The sequence below is a fragment of the Mytilus californianus genome, unplaced genomic scaffold (genome assembly GCF_021869535.1).
Source record: "Mytilus californianus isolate M0D057914Y unplaced genomic scaffold, xbMytCali1.0.p SCAF_12, whole genome shotgun sequence".
NCBI lineage: Eukaryota > Metazoa > Mollusca > Bivalvia > Mytilida > Mytilidae > Mytilus > Mytilus californianus.
Genome location: NW_026262604.1, coordinates 17,632,159 through 17,646,299, shown reverse-complemented (window position 1 = coordinate 17,646,299; position 14,141 = coordinate 17,632,159). Strand labels below are relative to the sequence as shown.

Genomic DNA, 14,141 nt, shown 5'->3' with positions numbered 1-14,141 from the left:
CAGTGAGCAGGTGGAAAATAAAAAGTCCATGTGAGCTGTACTTGCATTGTGGATTTGTGTGTTTTCATGGATACCAATTTTCGTTGATTGACGGAAAAAGAAAAAATTCGTGGATATTTGATTTTGTGGTTTTGCAAAAGTTGGTATACAAGCCTATAGACAATAGACTATTTTCATATTACCAATTTTTGACTCTGGATTATATAATTTGTCGACTGGTTACCTTGGACATCATGGTACCAAGTCAGGTAAGAGCAAGCTAAAGAAGTAAAACCAAGCTTTCAATCGGTACAATTTTGGGGGAAAATTACCTGCTTAACATTTTTTTTTCTCTACAAAATCATCGGAAAACAGTAAACTTTCCCCTCAAATTACACCGATTATATGTTTGATTTTACTTATTTTGGTTGCTCTTACTTGACCGAGTACCATGGTAACCAGGCGACAAATTATATAATCAAATTTCAGTAATATGAAAATAGTCTATTAATACTTTGATCATTGAATATTTGAATTGATGGTTTCCCTATACCCACTAAATCGGCGAAAATTGGTATCCCACGAATGATTATGAATCCACAGTACCTTAGTAAGGTTTGTTCTTTGAATCATGTTTTTCAAAATCAGATCTTAATGAATGACAATAAAAAAATATGTTTACAGCTTAAAGAAAAACTTGAGAAGGAGAAGGAAACAGAAATAACTAAATTGAGAGAAGAGGTGAAGGATGAATGTACTAAAACTAATGATATACTGAATGGTAAAATAAGGGAACAACTAAAGAAAGAGTTTGAAGTGGAGACAAAGAAAACTGTGGAAACTGAGGTTGGTATTGGTTTTACTGTAAATTCAGAACTGTGGAAACTGAGGTAGGTATTGGTTTTACTGTAAATTCAGAACTGTGGAGACTGAGGTAGGTATTGGTTTAACTGTAAATTCAGAACTGTGGAGACTGAGGTAGGAAGTGGTTTTACTGTAAATTCAGAACTGTGGAGACTGAGGTAGGTATTGGTTTTACTGTAAATTCAGAACTGTGGAGACTGAGATAAGTAGTGGTTTTACTGTAAATTCAGAACTGTGGAGACTGAGGTAGGTATTGGTTTTACTGTAAATTCAGACCTGTGGAGACTGAGGTAGGTATTGGTTTTACTGTAAATTCAGAACTGTGGAGACTGAGGTAGGTATTGGTTTTACTGTAAATTCAGAACTGTGGAGACTCAGGTAGGTATTGGTTTTACTGTAAATTCAGAACTGTGGAGACTGAGGTAGGTATTGGTTTTACTGTAAATTCAGACCTGTGGAGACTGAGGTAGGTATTTGTTTTACTGTTAATTCAGACCTGTGGAGACTGAGGTATGTTGTGGTTTTACTGTAAATTCAGAACTGTGGAGACTGAGGTAGGTATTGATTTTACTGTAAATTCAGACCTGTGGAGACTGAGATATGTTGTGGTTTTACTGTAAATTCAGAACCGTGGAGACTGAGGTAGGTATTGATTTTACTGTAAATTCAGAACTGTGGAGACTGAGATATGTAGTGGTTTTACTGTAAATTCAGAACTGTGGAGACTGAGGTAGGTATTGGTTTTACTGTAAATTCAGAACTGTGGAGACTGAGATAAGTATTGGTTTTACTGTAAATTCAGAACTGTGGAGACTGAGGTAGGTATTGGTTTTACTGTAAATTCAGACCTGTGGAGACTGAGGTAGGTATTGGTTTAACTGTAAATTCAGAACTGTGGAGACTGAGGTAGGTATTGGTTTTACTGTAAATTCAGAACTGTGGAGATTGAGGTAGGTATTGGTTTTACTGTAAATTCAGAACTGTGGAGACTGAGGTAGGTATTGGTTTTACTGTAAATTCAGAACTGTGGAGTCTGAGGTATGTAGTGGTTTTACTGTAAATTCAGAACTGTGGAGTCTGAGGTATGTAGTGATTTTACTGTAAATTCAGAACTGTGGAGTCTAAGGTATGTCGTGGTTTTACTGTAAATTCAGAACTGTGGAGACGGAAGTAGGTATTGGTTTACTGTAAATTCAAAACTGTGGAGTCTGAGGTACAATGTATGTAGTGGTTTTACTGTAAATTCAGAAATTTTTGCTATGTGTTAACTATTGCAAAAATTGCGAGATGAAAGATTTCACAAAAATAAAAATTTCCATTTTTTATATTGATAGCGTTATTGGTATGCAGCATTTTCTGATATTGCAATAAATAAACTCACTTTTCTGTCAATTTTTTAACAAACCAACAAAAAATGCAGTAAAAAATTTCTGAATTTACAGTACTGTATTCGAGTTATTAATTTTCGTGGATTGAGGCAAACTTGCATTTATGTTGATTTTTAATTTCGTGATTTTGTTAAAGTCTGCATACATTCCTAATTTGTAATTTGTTGAACATTTAAATTTGTGGTTCCCCTGCACCCACGAAATCCACAAAAATTGGTATCCAACGAACTGTTACATGAGTCCACAATAATTGTTTCTTACTTCAGTCATTCAAAAATTTCATCAGGATTTTCAAATGGGTCCTGTAATATTTGGTTTAGACCAAAAGTACTTGATAAATTTTCTATAAAAATCTGAAAATTGAGGATACGTAATTGAAAACTGTTCAAACAAAATCTGCATCTTTACTGGTGAAAAAAATTCTAAAATCTTCTGGTAACTTTAAAAGCAAAGAAACTGCAAAGACATTTTGTTTTCAGGACAAAAAAAAAAAATTTTTGATAGAATTTTTCTTTTAATATTAAAGACTATCAAGAATCAGCCAGAAAATAGCAAAAAAAAAAAATCTTTTTCCAGTCACAAAAACATGTATTCAGCATATTTGTAAACAGAATAAATAAATAAATAAAAATATTAAATAGACTAGTGTTGTATTGAATGACAGTGTCACCTTGACCTTTGTTTAAATACCTAGCGAAATTTGATATTGTATGTAACTGTATTGTAATTTGAACCAAATACTAACTTCTTATCAGCAATTTTTGATTGGGTGTGTGATTTATTCATTAAAATGCTTTTAAAGGTTTCTTTTTGTAGAAGATATCTTTTTACAATATCAGGTTTTTTTTAATAATCATGTTTCTAATGGTTAAATAAAGCAGAATTACCAGTTTATAAATGATTAACAGTAAATTATTTTTTTCCCCTTATGTAAACTTTAGAAAGAATCTGTTTCATTAAAACATGCATGGTATTGGTACTTAGGGAAGGCACTTTGAAAATAGAATAATGACCCATGTCAGCAAATTTTAGAGACCTGCATACATTAAACCTGTACAAAATAAAATATGGACATCCACCCTTTGAAGAAAATTCAAGGTGCCTGCCCTGGGTCGCATGGTTGTTTTATGGAACAGCTCTAATAAAGATGGGGAAGAAAATTCTTTAAGACTTTAATTTTGTACATACTTAGTCCCACCCCATATATATGTGGAAAATGGTTACAGGGCCAGGGGTCATTAGTTGTATCATGTTTTTCTGTCACATCTTTTGTCTCGCCTGCAACGAAAGTCGCGGAAAGCGAGACATACGGATTGCTTTTCCAGCAACAGCTGCGATGACGGCGTCAACAGTTGTTAAGTTTTCTGCTCAAGTTAGTTTGATAGGAACTACTTGTGATATTGTGATAGATCATTGATATTTTGTATGAAGATGCATTACTATCAGTACATATCAGTTTGATGACAATTTTGAGGCCCTGCCCCCTAGGCCATGGTCCAGTGACTTTGAATTAATAAGCAATTTTCAATGATAAGTTTTCTGCTTAAGTTAATTTGATAGGAACTTCTTGTGATAGTCAATGATATTTTGTATGAAGTTGCATTACTATCAGTACATATCAGTTTAACGACAATTTTGAGGCCCTGCCCCCTAGGCCATGGTCCAGTGACTTTGATTTAATTAGCCATTTCTGTTTTTTTTCTTCCTATCAAAATTGTGATTTTAATGTACAACTTCATCAATTCTCTTGAATATTTTACACTTAGTTATGAACTGTAGTACTGTGGATTCATTATTATTCGTTGGATACCAATTTTCGTGGGTTTCGTGGGTACAGGTGAATCGCAATCCACGAAAATTGATACCCACGAAAATAAATGAATCCACAGTAATTGCATTCAGTTATAATGGATTTGTCATTTACCATTTCAATTGTGAATATTGAGACAGTTGTCTATATATATATATATATATATATTTGGTTATAAATTAATAATAAGATCCATTTTGTAACATCTGGTGATCCGTTTATTTGGCAATCGCCAATGGCAGTCAGCCGGGTTTAAGAACATCAGTTGTTCGACCTGGGAGTCAAATGCGTTTTGTTAAAATATACTTTTTCACTTTTTTGGTCTTTTGGAAAATGTTGTTTGTGCTGTAGTTAGACCAAGAAATTTGTTTTGCATGCACACATATAAAAATTGCGGTTTTTATCCAACGCAATCATAGGTTTGAACGTTGTTTTCAATTTAGACTTGTTTATATATATATATATATATATGTTATCCTATTGTCACCTCACTAAAGTATTTTGTCCGACATTGATCTTCTCTCTGTAATCATAATAACTATACAATGTAAATTTAATTATGAATATCTTTAATATTGATAATATACAATTGACTTATAATCAGTTTATTATATTTAAAGGGTTCATACCTTTGATAAATATAGATTTAAATAATTCATTGCAAACCACAAATACATGCTTGAGTGATCTTTAAATACACCTCTTAATTAAAAGCTTTTGTTTTGGAAAATTAGATCTCTGCAATGAATTTTGATATTGTAGCCATGGTGAAAAATTTGTCTACAAAATTTTAAAATATGTGAGTTTGTAAACCACAAGGGTATTGTAATTTCTTCAGAAAAAGGATAAGAGAATTTTACTCTGTATTGAACTCGAAAGGATTGTTTTGAATATGGATTTAAATGCATTTAAATTGGACATAGCAGGTAAAAATTAAAGCAATAATTTTGTGATTTAAATGGTTTTAATATTGTGTCAGATCTTGTTCTTATTAAAACATTGAAACTTATCTTAAACTCTCTTTTGTCCAGCCCAGTCTATCTGTCATAGAGCAGCTTGACTGTTATAAATTTTAATGTATGAGCACTTTTTGGATCTGTCAAAAACCAACATTCTATTTTACATTACTTTGAATAAAAAATAAGAGGGGGGGGGGGGGGGGGTGTTATGATTTAATAGGCCAAGAACAACAATGCATTCATTCTTGTTAAATGCTTTAATAGCATAACAAAGGGTTGTACTAGGGTAACAATAACGGTAAAAAATCTTGCCAAATGACGTTAACAGTAATTTTTGGTGCATGAAGATAACATATAAAAATAAGAAGATGTGGTATGACTCCACAAGAGACCAAATGACACAGAAATTAACAACTATAGGTCACCTTATGTACATTTTCTTTATGACAATAAAAAAATCAACTGATTTTGACGAATCACGTTAAATTCTTTCCAAAACTAACAGGAACAGATGATTATTTGAGACCTTTGATGAATCATTATAAGGATATTTTGACGAATCAGGATAAATCTTAAACCAATTTGACGCTAATGGTTTGACGCTTGACGGTAAAGGTCACTCCTTCCCTCATAACAATGCATACATTCTTGTTCTATTAAAACTATGTTTGCTTCATTATAATATTTTTATCTTCTGTTGCAGATTGCTATGGCCAAAGTGAAATGGTTTGAAGAACAGAAAGTAGCGAAGCAGACAGCTGTAGAAAATGCTGTAAAATTGGCAGAGTCAGAGTGGCAATCAAAACTGGAAACAGCTCTCGAAACAGAAGTTGACATTCGTGTGCAAGAAGGTATAGTTAGGTTAAAGGTCACAGAGTATAATAAAGACCTTTATTAATTAGGGCCCCGCCTATAGTGATCAGTCTGTCTGTCTGTCCGTACGAAACAAATTGTGTCCGCTCTATATCTAGAGAGCCGTTATAATTTCATACTTTATACTTGACATGTATATTAACCAACACCATAGAATGTGTCATAATGTTTGTACAACTTCCTAGGTCAAAGTTCAAGGTCAGCGGGGCCCACAGAGATAGCTCCCATCTCAATGATGTCTAGTTGGCTCAAGTTTTCATGGATTCTGTGGTCAGTCAAAATTATGAATTAAATTTTGAAAGAACTATAAATAAAAGTGTTGATTGCTTGATTGATTGGTGTTAAGCACCACTATCAGCACTCTTGCCTTTTTCTTGCCGTTCAGTTTTTAATGGTGGAGGAAGTTGGAGTGCAGAGAGACAACCACGACCTTCGGCAGAAAAACTGACAATCTTAGTCAATTGAGATTGAAGTCCAGCACACCTGCCATGTGCTGGGTTTGAACTCACAATCCCAGTGTTGACATGCTAGTGATACAGTAGTTGAACTTCTTAGACCACTCAGCCACCAAGACCCCTTAAATAAACGGATATTTAAAAAAAAAGACACAGCAATCAAAAGAGAAAATTCAGAAAGCAACAAAAATGAGATGAAAATAAAATGGCTCTATTTTTTATTTTATTTTGTAATGATAAACTCTACAAATTTGTCTACTAAAAAAAAAAAAAAATTTCCGTAGTGCCTTTAAGAAGAATATTGTGCTGAAAGTGTGTTTTTCAAAATTTTAAGTGTCTATGGAAATTTCAGGGGTTTTTTTTAAGTTCCTCTAGAAACGCTCCCATATGTTCATTTCTGAAACATCAAAGCTATTTTTTAGATCCTTTGTGAAATGAAAAAAGTTTTTATGATGTGTACAAGTGTCATGTTTTCAGAAATTATGATATACATGTATTAAAAATTTTAATTTCTATTACAGCAAAAGAACAGTGGACAAAAGAGAGACAAACTTCATTTGACAAGGAGCTTCAGAGTAAACTGACAAAAGAAAAAGAGAATATCAAAATAGTGATGGAGACAGAATTTGAAAAGACATTGGAGAAGGTCAAAGAGGAAATGGAGAATGAGAAAGACTCTGAAGTCAGGAAGGCTGTAGAAAAAGAGAGAGTGAGGGCTACCAACAGGGCAGAGGTCGATAGAGAAGTGGCTGTACAGAAGGAGGAGGATAAGTGGAAATTGAAGATGGAGAAGGATCTTGAGATCAGGCTGGAAAAGGAGAAGACAGATTGGGAGGAGAACAATGAAATTGATGTTTTACAGGTATTTTTATATGATGGGGGAAAAAATGAAATTGTTGATTTAATTTTATCTATAAATATTTCTTTTTCTTCTGGCTATTCCATTAGAATGGATGGTATGGGTAGGAATGGATTTTCAAAATCCCCCCACAACTTACATACTTTCTTTGAGTAATTTTCCATACTTCAAATGAACATACAACCATAAATTACCCACCTCCCATGTTTTAAAAAAACTTTCCCACCCTCCCTCATTATATAGATGGAATAGTCCTTGCATATTTATTGCATTGGCTTCAGTTGCAGCCATTTCCCCTGTTTTATTTTTGGATGCAAAATCATCCCAACATTTTGACTACAATTTTACTGTAAAATCAGAAGATGATCTAGTATATTTACAAACCAGCTGCGTCGGATAGAAATCGAATTATGCAAGTGCTCGTACACATGTACATGTATAAGACCTTGATTGGCTTTGGAACATTCAGATACGAAATAAAAGATGAAATTAGGTCTGTAGGGTTCTTGTTTCAACTTTATTTTTTAAACAGTCACATACTTTGCATAGAAATTTTTTCAACCAGAAATAAGTTAACAGATGATTTTACAGTTAACTCTCGTTGTCTCGAACTCGGTTGACTCGAAATTTCGGATGAGTCGAAGTTTTCTCGTGGTCCCAAACTTTGTTCCATATAAATATATGTATTTCGTCTCCTGATAAGTCAAAATTGGATGAGTCGAAATTTCAGTTGACTCGAACTAAATTTATGGTCCCAAGGTTAACAAAACCATTCAAAATTAATTATTTATCTCGAACCAAAACACTTATGTCAAAACATGACCTCGGGGATTTAAATGGATTGAAGAGTTAATCTGACAATACAAGTGTCCGGTCACTGACCACTGTATTCATTTATGAAATGCTTTTTCCACGAGTGTTTACCTAAGATTCTTTGATCACCATGATAAATAATTATTGATACATTGTTATAGTTTATGAAAAATTATTTAAAATGTTTTAAAAACAATTAATCGTAATCATACACTAATGAGCTTGGCTGTGTATAAAGTTGGGATTAAGACTTCCGTTGGTGATCAACCTAAAACTACTCAATCGGCGTCTTTATTTATTTTTTGTATTTTGTCTTGCAGAAAAATATTTTAATGAAAGAAAATTAAAAGAAATCTAAATTTTCTTAAATCTCTTGTATACGAGAGTGAACAATTTTGTCAACTTTAGATAACGCTAAGATCGATTGGACATGACTCTCTCAGCTAAAAGCCACAGGGACAAATTATAACTGTACAAAGGAATAAATAAGAGACATAACATGTTATTATAATAATAAAAGACCATAACATACAAAAACATCGATATGAGACCAGAATATCGATCCCCTTCCCATCCAGATTTATTTTAGCCCTACCAAGCTAAGCAAGAGTTATGTCCCTTGGACTGTTGAACTTCCGGTTTTCGTTTGAGTCGAACTACGGGTATCTCGAAATATTTCTCTGGTCCGGCTGACTTCGAGATAACGAGAGTCGACTGTATATTAATTTGCATAAGATGCAGCTCAAATGCAGAACATTGTAACATGGTGTAAATTGCAATACTTTAAACTCATACTTAGATTTTTGCATGTAAAATTGTAATAAAATATGAACAGAACAGTTCAATTAATAAATTTTTTTAGCATTGATTAACTGTTAAAGTTCTGCACTTATAAATGCATAAAATAATTTCTGAATTAATTATCAAAGATATCAAATACTTTGTGATTTTTAGACCAAGAAGCATAAATGCAAACAAAATCTACAAGATGATCCATGACCATACAATTTGAATAACTTAGCATGTTTTTAATTCATTTCAGAAAATTCATGAAGAGAAGTTAAAATGGAACAGAAAGAAAGATATAGAAATAAAAGAACTTCTGGAGGAAGAAAGAACAAAGTGGCAGAATAACCTGGAGAAACAGACAAGAGAAAGACAGGAAAAGGATAAACTCACAGCTGAGCAGCGAGAGATGGAGCAGAAGAAGGATTTGAAACAGGCAATAGAGCATGCTCGAAGAGAATGGGAGGACTCACATGAGTACAGTGTGGAGCAGATAAAGAATTCTATGGAAGAACCGATCCAGGAAAGAATATCTGCTGAGGTAAGTCTTGAGGACAAGAGAGCATTCTAAATGGAAGTTCAAATACTGGCATTGTGCAGAGTTGAACATATCAAAATCTCTATGAAGGAAACAATTCAGGGAAGGTTACTGTTGATGTCAATAGAGACATTAAATCTGGAGATAAGATTCCTTATTTTTATAGATTGTAGGTTTTGGCTGCTAAATACCATTGACTACACTGTTTAAAAATGAATAATAAGTAATAACAATAACACCCAAATAATAAAACTGAACTACAAAAAAAGATAATATTTTAGTGGAAGTCAGACAGGTGTTACCTAGGATAAGGATTATTTGAATTTTGTATGCCCCAGCTGTATTAAGTGTTACTTTTGACCATCCTTCCGTCTTTCCGTCTGTCCCATTTTCGTTTGTTTGAAGCTTGAGCGAGGGCATTCGTGTCCTCAGACATATTCTACTTTTATTTTCAAACTTATTTAACATTGTTGTTTCTAGGGATATGTATTCATTATTAACCAATTGGTATTAACTTTTTTCTTGGATATAGGTAAACCATGGAAAAAAGAGTTCAACAAAATACATATTTCCTATTGGAGTGTATGCAGAATTTGTGAAAACCAGAAATTATTTTTGTTCATCAATCCTCAAAAATGAAAAAAAAAAACCCTACTATGTAGGTTATCCATGTTATAATTTTAGAAAACATGTTATCAAATATAAGGAGAGAACAGTAGAGGAAATGACCAAAAAACTCAACAAAAATTTGAAATACTGTATAAAAACAAATCATTGAGTAGCTCTTTTTAACAGACTCTGTGACGATTAATTTCATGATTTTCTAACTTTCCTAATGTATTTGTTTAATGAAAGATGCATGTTCAATATATTACTTACGATTAATATTTGTGCAATTTAACTACTTGTGAAAGTTTTCAAAATAAATTGCTGAAGAAAATAAGTTGGATAACAGTATCTTCTTTTTAGCCGACAGTGCAAGACCCTCATGGGATGTCAATGTTGTTTAAAAAAACCCGCCTTGTATCTTTTTATTTATATTCATTCATTATACCCCTGCTTTAAAAAAGGGGGGTATACTGTTTTACCTCTGTCTGTCCTTCCGTCAGTCCGTCAGTCCATCCGTCCATCCCAAGAATATTTTCGTTGCATTTTTTTCAGGAACTACTTGACAAGGATTTCTGAAATTTGGTTTCAGGGTTTATATAAGTAAGTTACACCATGTGATGCGTTTTCAGATTCATTACTCAACAACTTCCTGTTTACCGAACACTTGTATTATTTTACACATGATAGCCAAGTTGAAAATTTTCGTCACATTTTTCTCAGGAACTACTTGACAAGGATTTCTGAAATTTGGTTTCAGGGTTTATATAAGTAAGTTACATTCTGTGATGCTTTTTCAGATTCATCACTTAACAACTTCCTGTTTACCGAACACTTGTATTATTGTACACATGATAGCCAAGTTGAAAATTTTCGTCACATTTTTCTCAGGAACTACTTGACAAGGATTTCTGAAATTTGGTTTCAGGGTTTATATAAGTAAGTTACACCGTGTGATGCGTTTTCAGATTCATCACTTATCAACTTCTTGTTTACCGAACACTTGTATTATGTTACACATGATAGCCAAGTTAAAAATTTTCGTCACATTTTTCTCAGGAACTACTTGACAAGGATTTCTGAAAATTGGTTTCAGGGTTTATATAAGTCAGCTTTACTGTGTCATGCGTTTTCAGATTCATCACTCAACAACTTCCTGTTTACCGAAATATTATGGCTGGGGTATCATCAGTGAGCAGTAGCTCACAGTTTTACTTGTTTTATAGTCATTTAACATCTATCTATCTTAAATTAGGTTTCCATAGCAATAGATGAGGCTAGAAAAGAATGGTTACAAGAGAAACAAACGGAAAGATCTGCTAGTGAGGAACTCAGCCTTTCTGTTATAAAAGAGGTAAGTAAAGGGAGACAATTTCAATGATAAATGTGATCTTCAGCTGACAGCCATCTCTAGTCTGAATTTCTTACTATAGTTTTACTGTCCTGGTTGTAGCTTTTCTTGATGGAAAATTGCATGACTAAATTGAAAACAAAATTGAGAAAATAAGATTTGAGTTAGATAAAATACTATTTCAGAAACATTCATTATATGAGCTGCGTCAGATAGAAATCGACCTTATGCAAATGAATATCAATACTACTGTTAACCTTTTTCGGGTTGAAAAATCTGTATGGAAAGTATGTAACTGTTAGAAAATTGAACTGTAATAAGAAAATCTAAAAAAAAACAGACCAAAATTCATCTTTTATTTCGTATTTGAGTATCCCAAAATCAATCAAAGTCTTATAAATGTACATGTATAGGGGCACTTGCATAAGAGTGATTTCTATCTGACGCTGCTCATATGATTTTTACTTTTGTCTATATCATTTGACATGGCAGAAAGGATTTATATTTTGGAAATCTTAAATTTATTTAAGGGGAAAAAATTTACATTAGAATTGGTCATAAAAGGCCACAAACACTAGATTTTTAGATTCTTTAATCCTCTTTCAGTTCTTAAGATTTTTTTCTTACGGTATTTTCTTATTTTTGTTATAATTTTATTACAATTGTCTTAGAATTTTAGTGAAAATCAATAAAAATATAGCCTCTGTCATATGTTTCTGGCAGGACTATAATTTAACGACTGAACTAATAAAAAAAATCAAACGTTTTTTTTTCTTCAGAAATATTGAAATAAATATTTACTGTTTGTTATATTAAAAAAGATTGCCAATTTAATATTTTAGAATAATCTCAAATATGAGGTAAACAACATTTTTAATCATCACAAAAATAAGGGCTATTCCATTAAAATGTATGTGGGAGGGTAGGAAGGGACTTTCAAAATATCCCTACAACCAAGAACCATTTTTTAGATAATTTTGCATAATGGTAATAGACGCATACTGAAAATATACCCATGACCCACATTCAATAATTAAACTTTCCTTCCTACCCTCCCACATACATTTTAATAGAATAGCCCTAAGTTATTTTACAAACTTTGCACAATTTATTTTTATATGGTGTTATTATAGAGAGATATATGTACATCCAGATTACTTTATTTTATATTTATATATTTTAATATGTAGTCATTGCTTAGATGTTGAAAATATTACATTTAAACCACATTTAGACAAGAAATGATTATGGACTGATATATTAATTAAGCTAGCAGTGATCCGGTGAAATGTATTAGGTGATACATATACTGTAAATTCAGAAATTATTGCATATAGATATAAGAAGATGTGGTATGAGTGCCAATGACACAACTCTCCATTCAAGTCACAATTGTAAAAGTAAACCATTATAGGTCAAAGTACAGCCTTCAACACGTGCATGCATTTATTATTGCGATTTTTGATAAATGGACAAAAATGCGAGATTCATGATTGCGATTTGAATAAAATCTGCATACAGATATATGTATCAGATATCAGAATGCAAGTTCTTATTATTGCAGTATTCAGCCAGTCACATTATTCGCATTAATAAAAACCTCACAATAATTTATGAATAAACAGTACATGTATATAGGCCTCAAAAAATATTGTTAGTAGGTATTGGTACCTGTTGTTTAATGATAAATTTTCTCATGTTTCTATTTAAATTTGTGGATGGACTGTTCATTAAAACAACTGTATATTCTAGATGGAAAAAAGTAACTTTTTTTTAAGTCAGTTAAAAAATTAATACAAAAAACAAACAAAAAACACACGAAAAACATTATATATCTCATCCAAAATTTTTTTTTAAGGAGAGGATTAAACTTAAACAGAGTGTAAGTGGAAATAAGACTAACATTTCACCAACAAACAATATAAACTGTTCTTCAATATGGGATAGAGGTGACCCTCAAAGCGGTTTTGACTGTAAATCAAAGTACAACGATAATCACATATGTTCATTTATATTTATTTTGGTGAAATGTAGTCTTATTTTAAGTAAAGAAAACAGAATAATTCAAATGTCTTAACTTGTAATGTTTAATTTTGTGTGAATAGCATACACAGTTTTAACACATGCTGAAGAAACAAAAGTAGTTTTTTTTTCTTTCTACAGTTCTTTCTTTTCTAAATTTTTATATTCTATACTTTTAAACCTAGTTACAGTACTTTGAAAGTTCAATTCACATATAAGAGGGGGGAGGGGAATGGCTTTAACTCTTTAAATCAGTAATGTGTTTGTTTGAGTCAGTTTCAACAATGTTTTCTAAGCACTTGTGTGAAACAGAGTAAAGTAATCTGTGTTATTTGGAAGCTGAACATTTATGAGAATGGTTGACAAAAACATATCTATGACTTTTTTAAGATTATGTCCCTCGTTTAAATCAACATAACCAGATTCTGTCTCAAATGATATGTTTCATTTATTTTTGTACCAGCACATAAAAACTTTAATTAAAAACTTAGAAATTTACTTAAACTGTGTTTTCATTACAAAAAGTGTTCCTGTGTTCCTGTCCACAATTTCTAGTGTGATCTAATATAGAATTACCAGCATACAAAAATTGTTCTGTCTACTTAATATTTGAATTATCTCCCTTATATTAACAAAAGCTCTACTTTTACGTAGAGTGTGTAAGATCCTACACAGCAACTTACTGGTCTTAATCGAACGAGCCAGGACGAGCCAAATCTCTAAAAAACATAAAGTTTTATCCCTTAATATAATATAGATATCAACAAGGAATAAAATTATTTCCCTTCCGCTACTTCTCCTAAAGAAAATATAATTATCTCCCTTACACTTGCCTGAG

General features: G+C 32.2%; 1 protein-coding gene across 2 annotated transcripts in view; it reads left to right on the top strand.

Moving 5' to 3' along the window:
- Positions 1-14,141, top strand: part of LOC127721472 (centrosomal protein of 152 kDa-like) — a 62,158-nt gene that overhangs the window by 32,397 nt on the left and 15,620 nt on the right. For both annotated transcript variants that reach the window (XM_052228216.1, XM_052228215.1), the window contains exons 16-21: positions 664-825; positions 5,704-5,851; positions 6,850-7,190; positions 9,043-9,327; positions 11,186-11,284; positions 13,140-13,163. In XM_052228216.1, the coding sequence (XP_052084176.1) occupies positions 664-825; positions 5,704-5,851; positions 6,850-7,190; positions 9,043-9,327; positions 11,186-11,284; positions 13,140-13,163 (1,059 nt within the window). The remainder of the gene's footprint in view (positions 1-663; positions 826-5,703; positions 5,852-6,849; positions 7,191-9,042; positions 9,328-11,185; positions 11,285-13,139; positions 13,164-14,141) is intronic.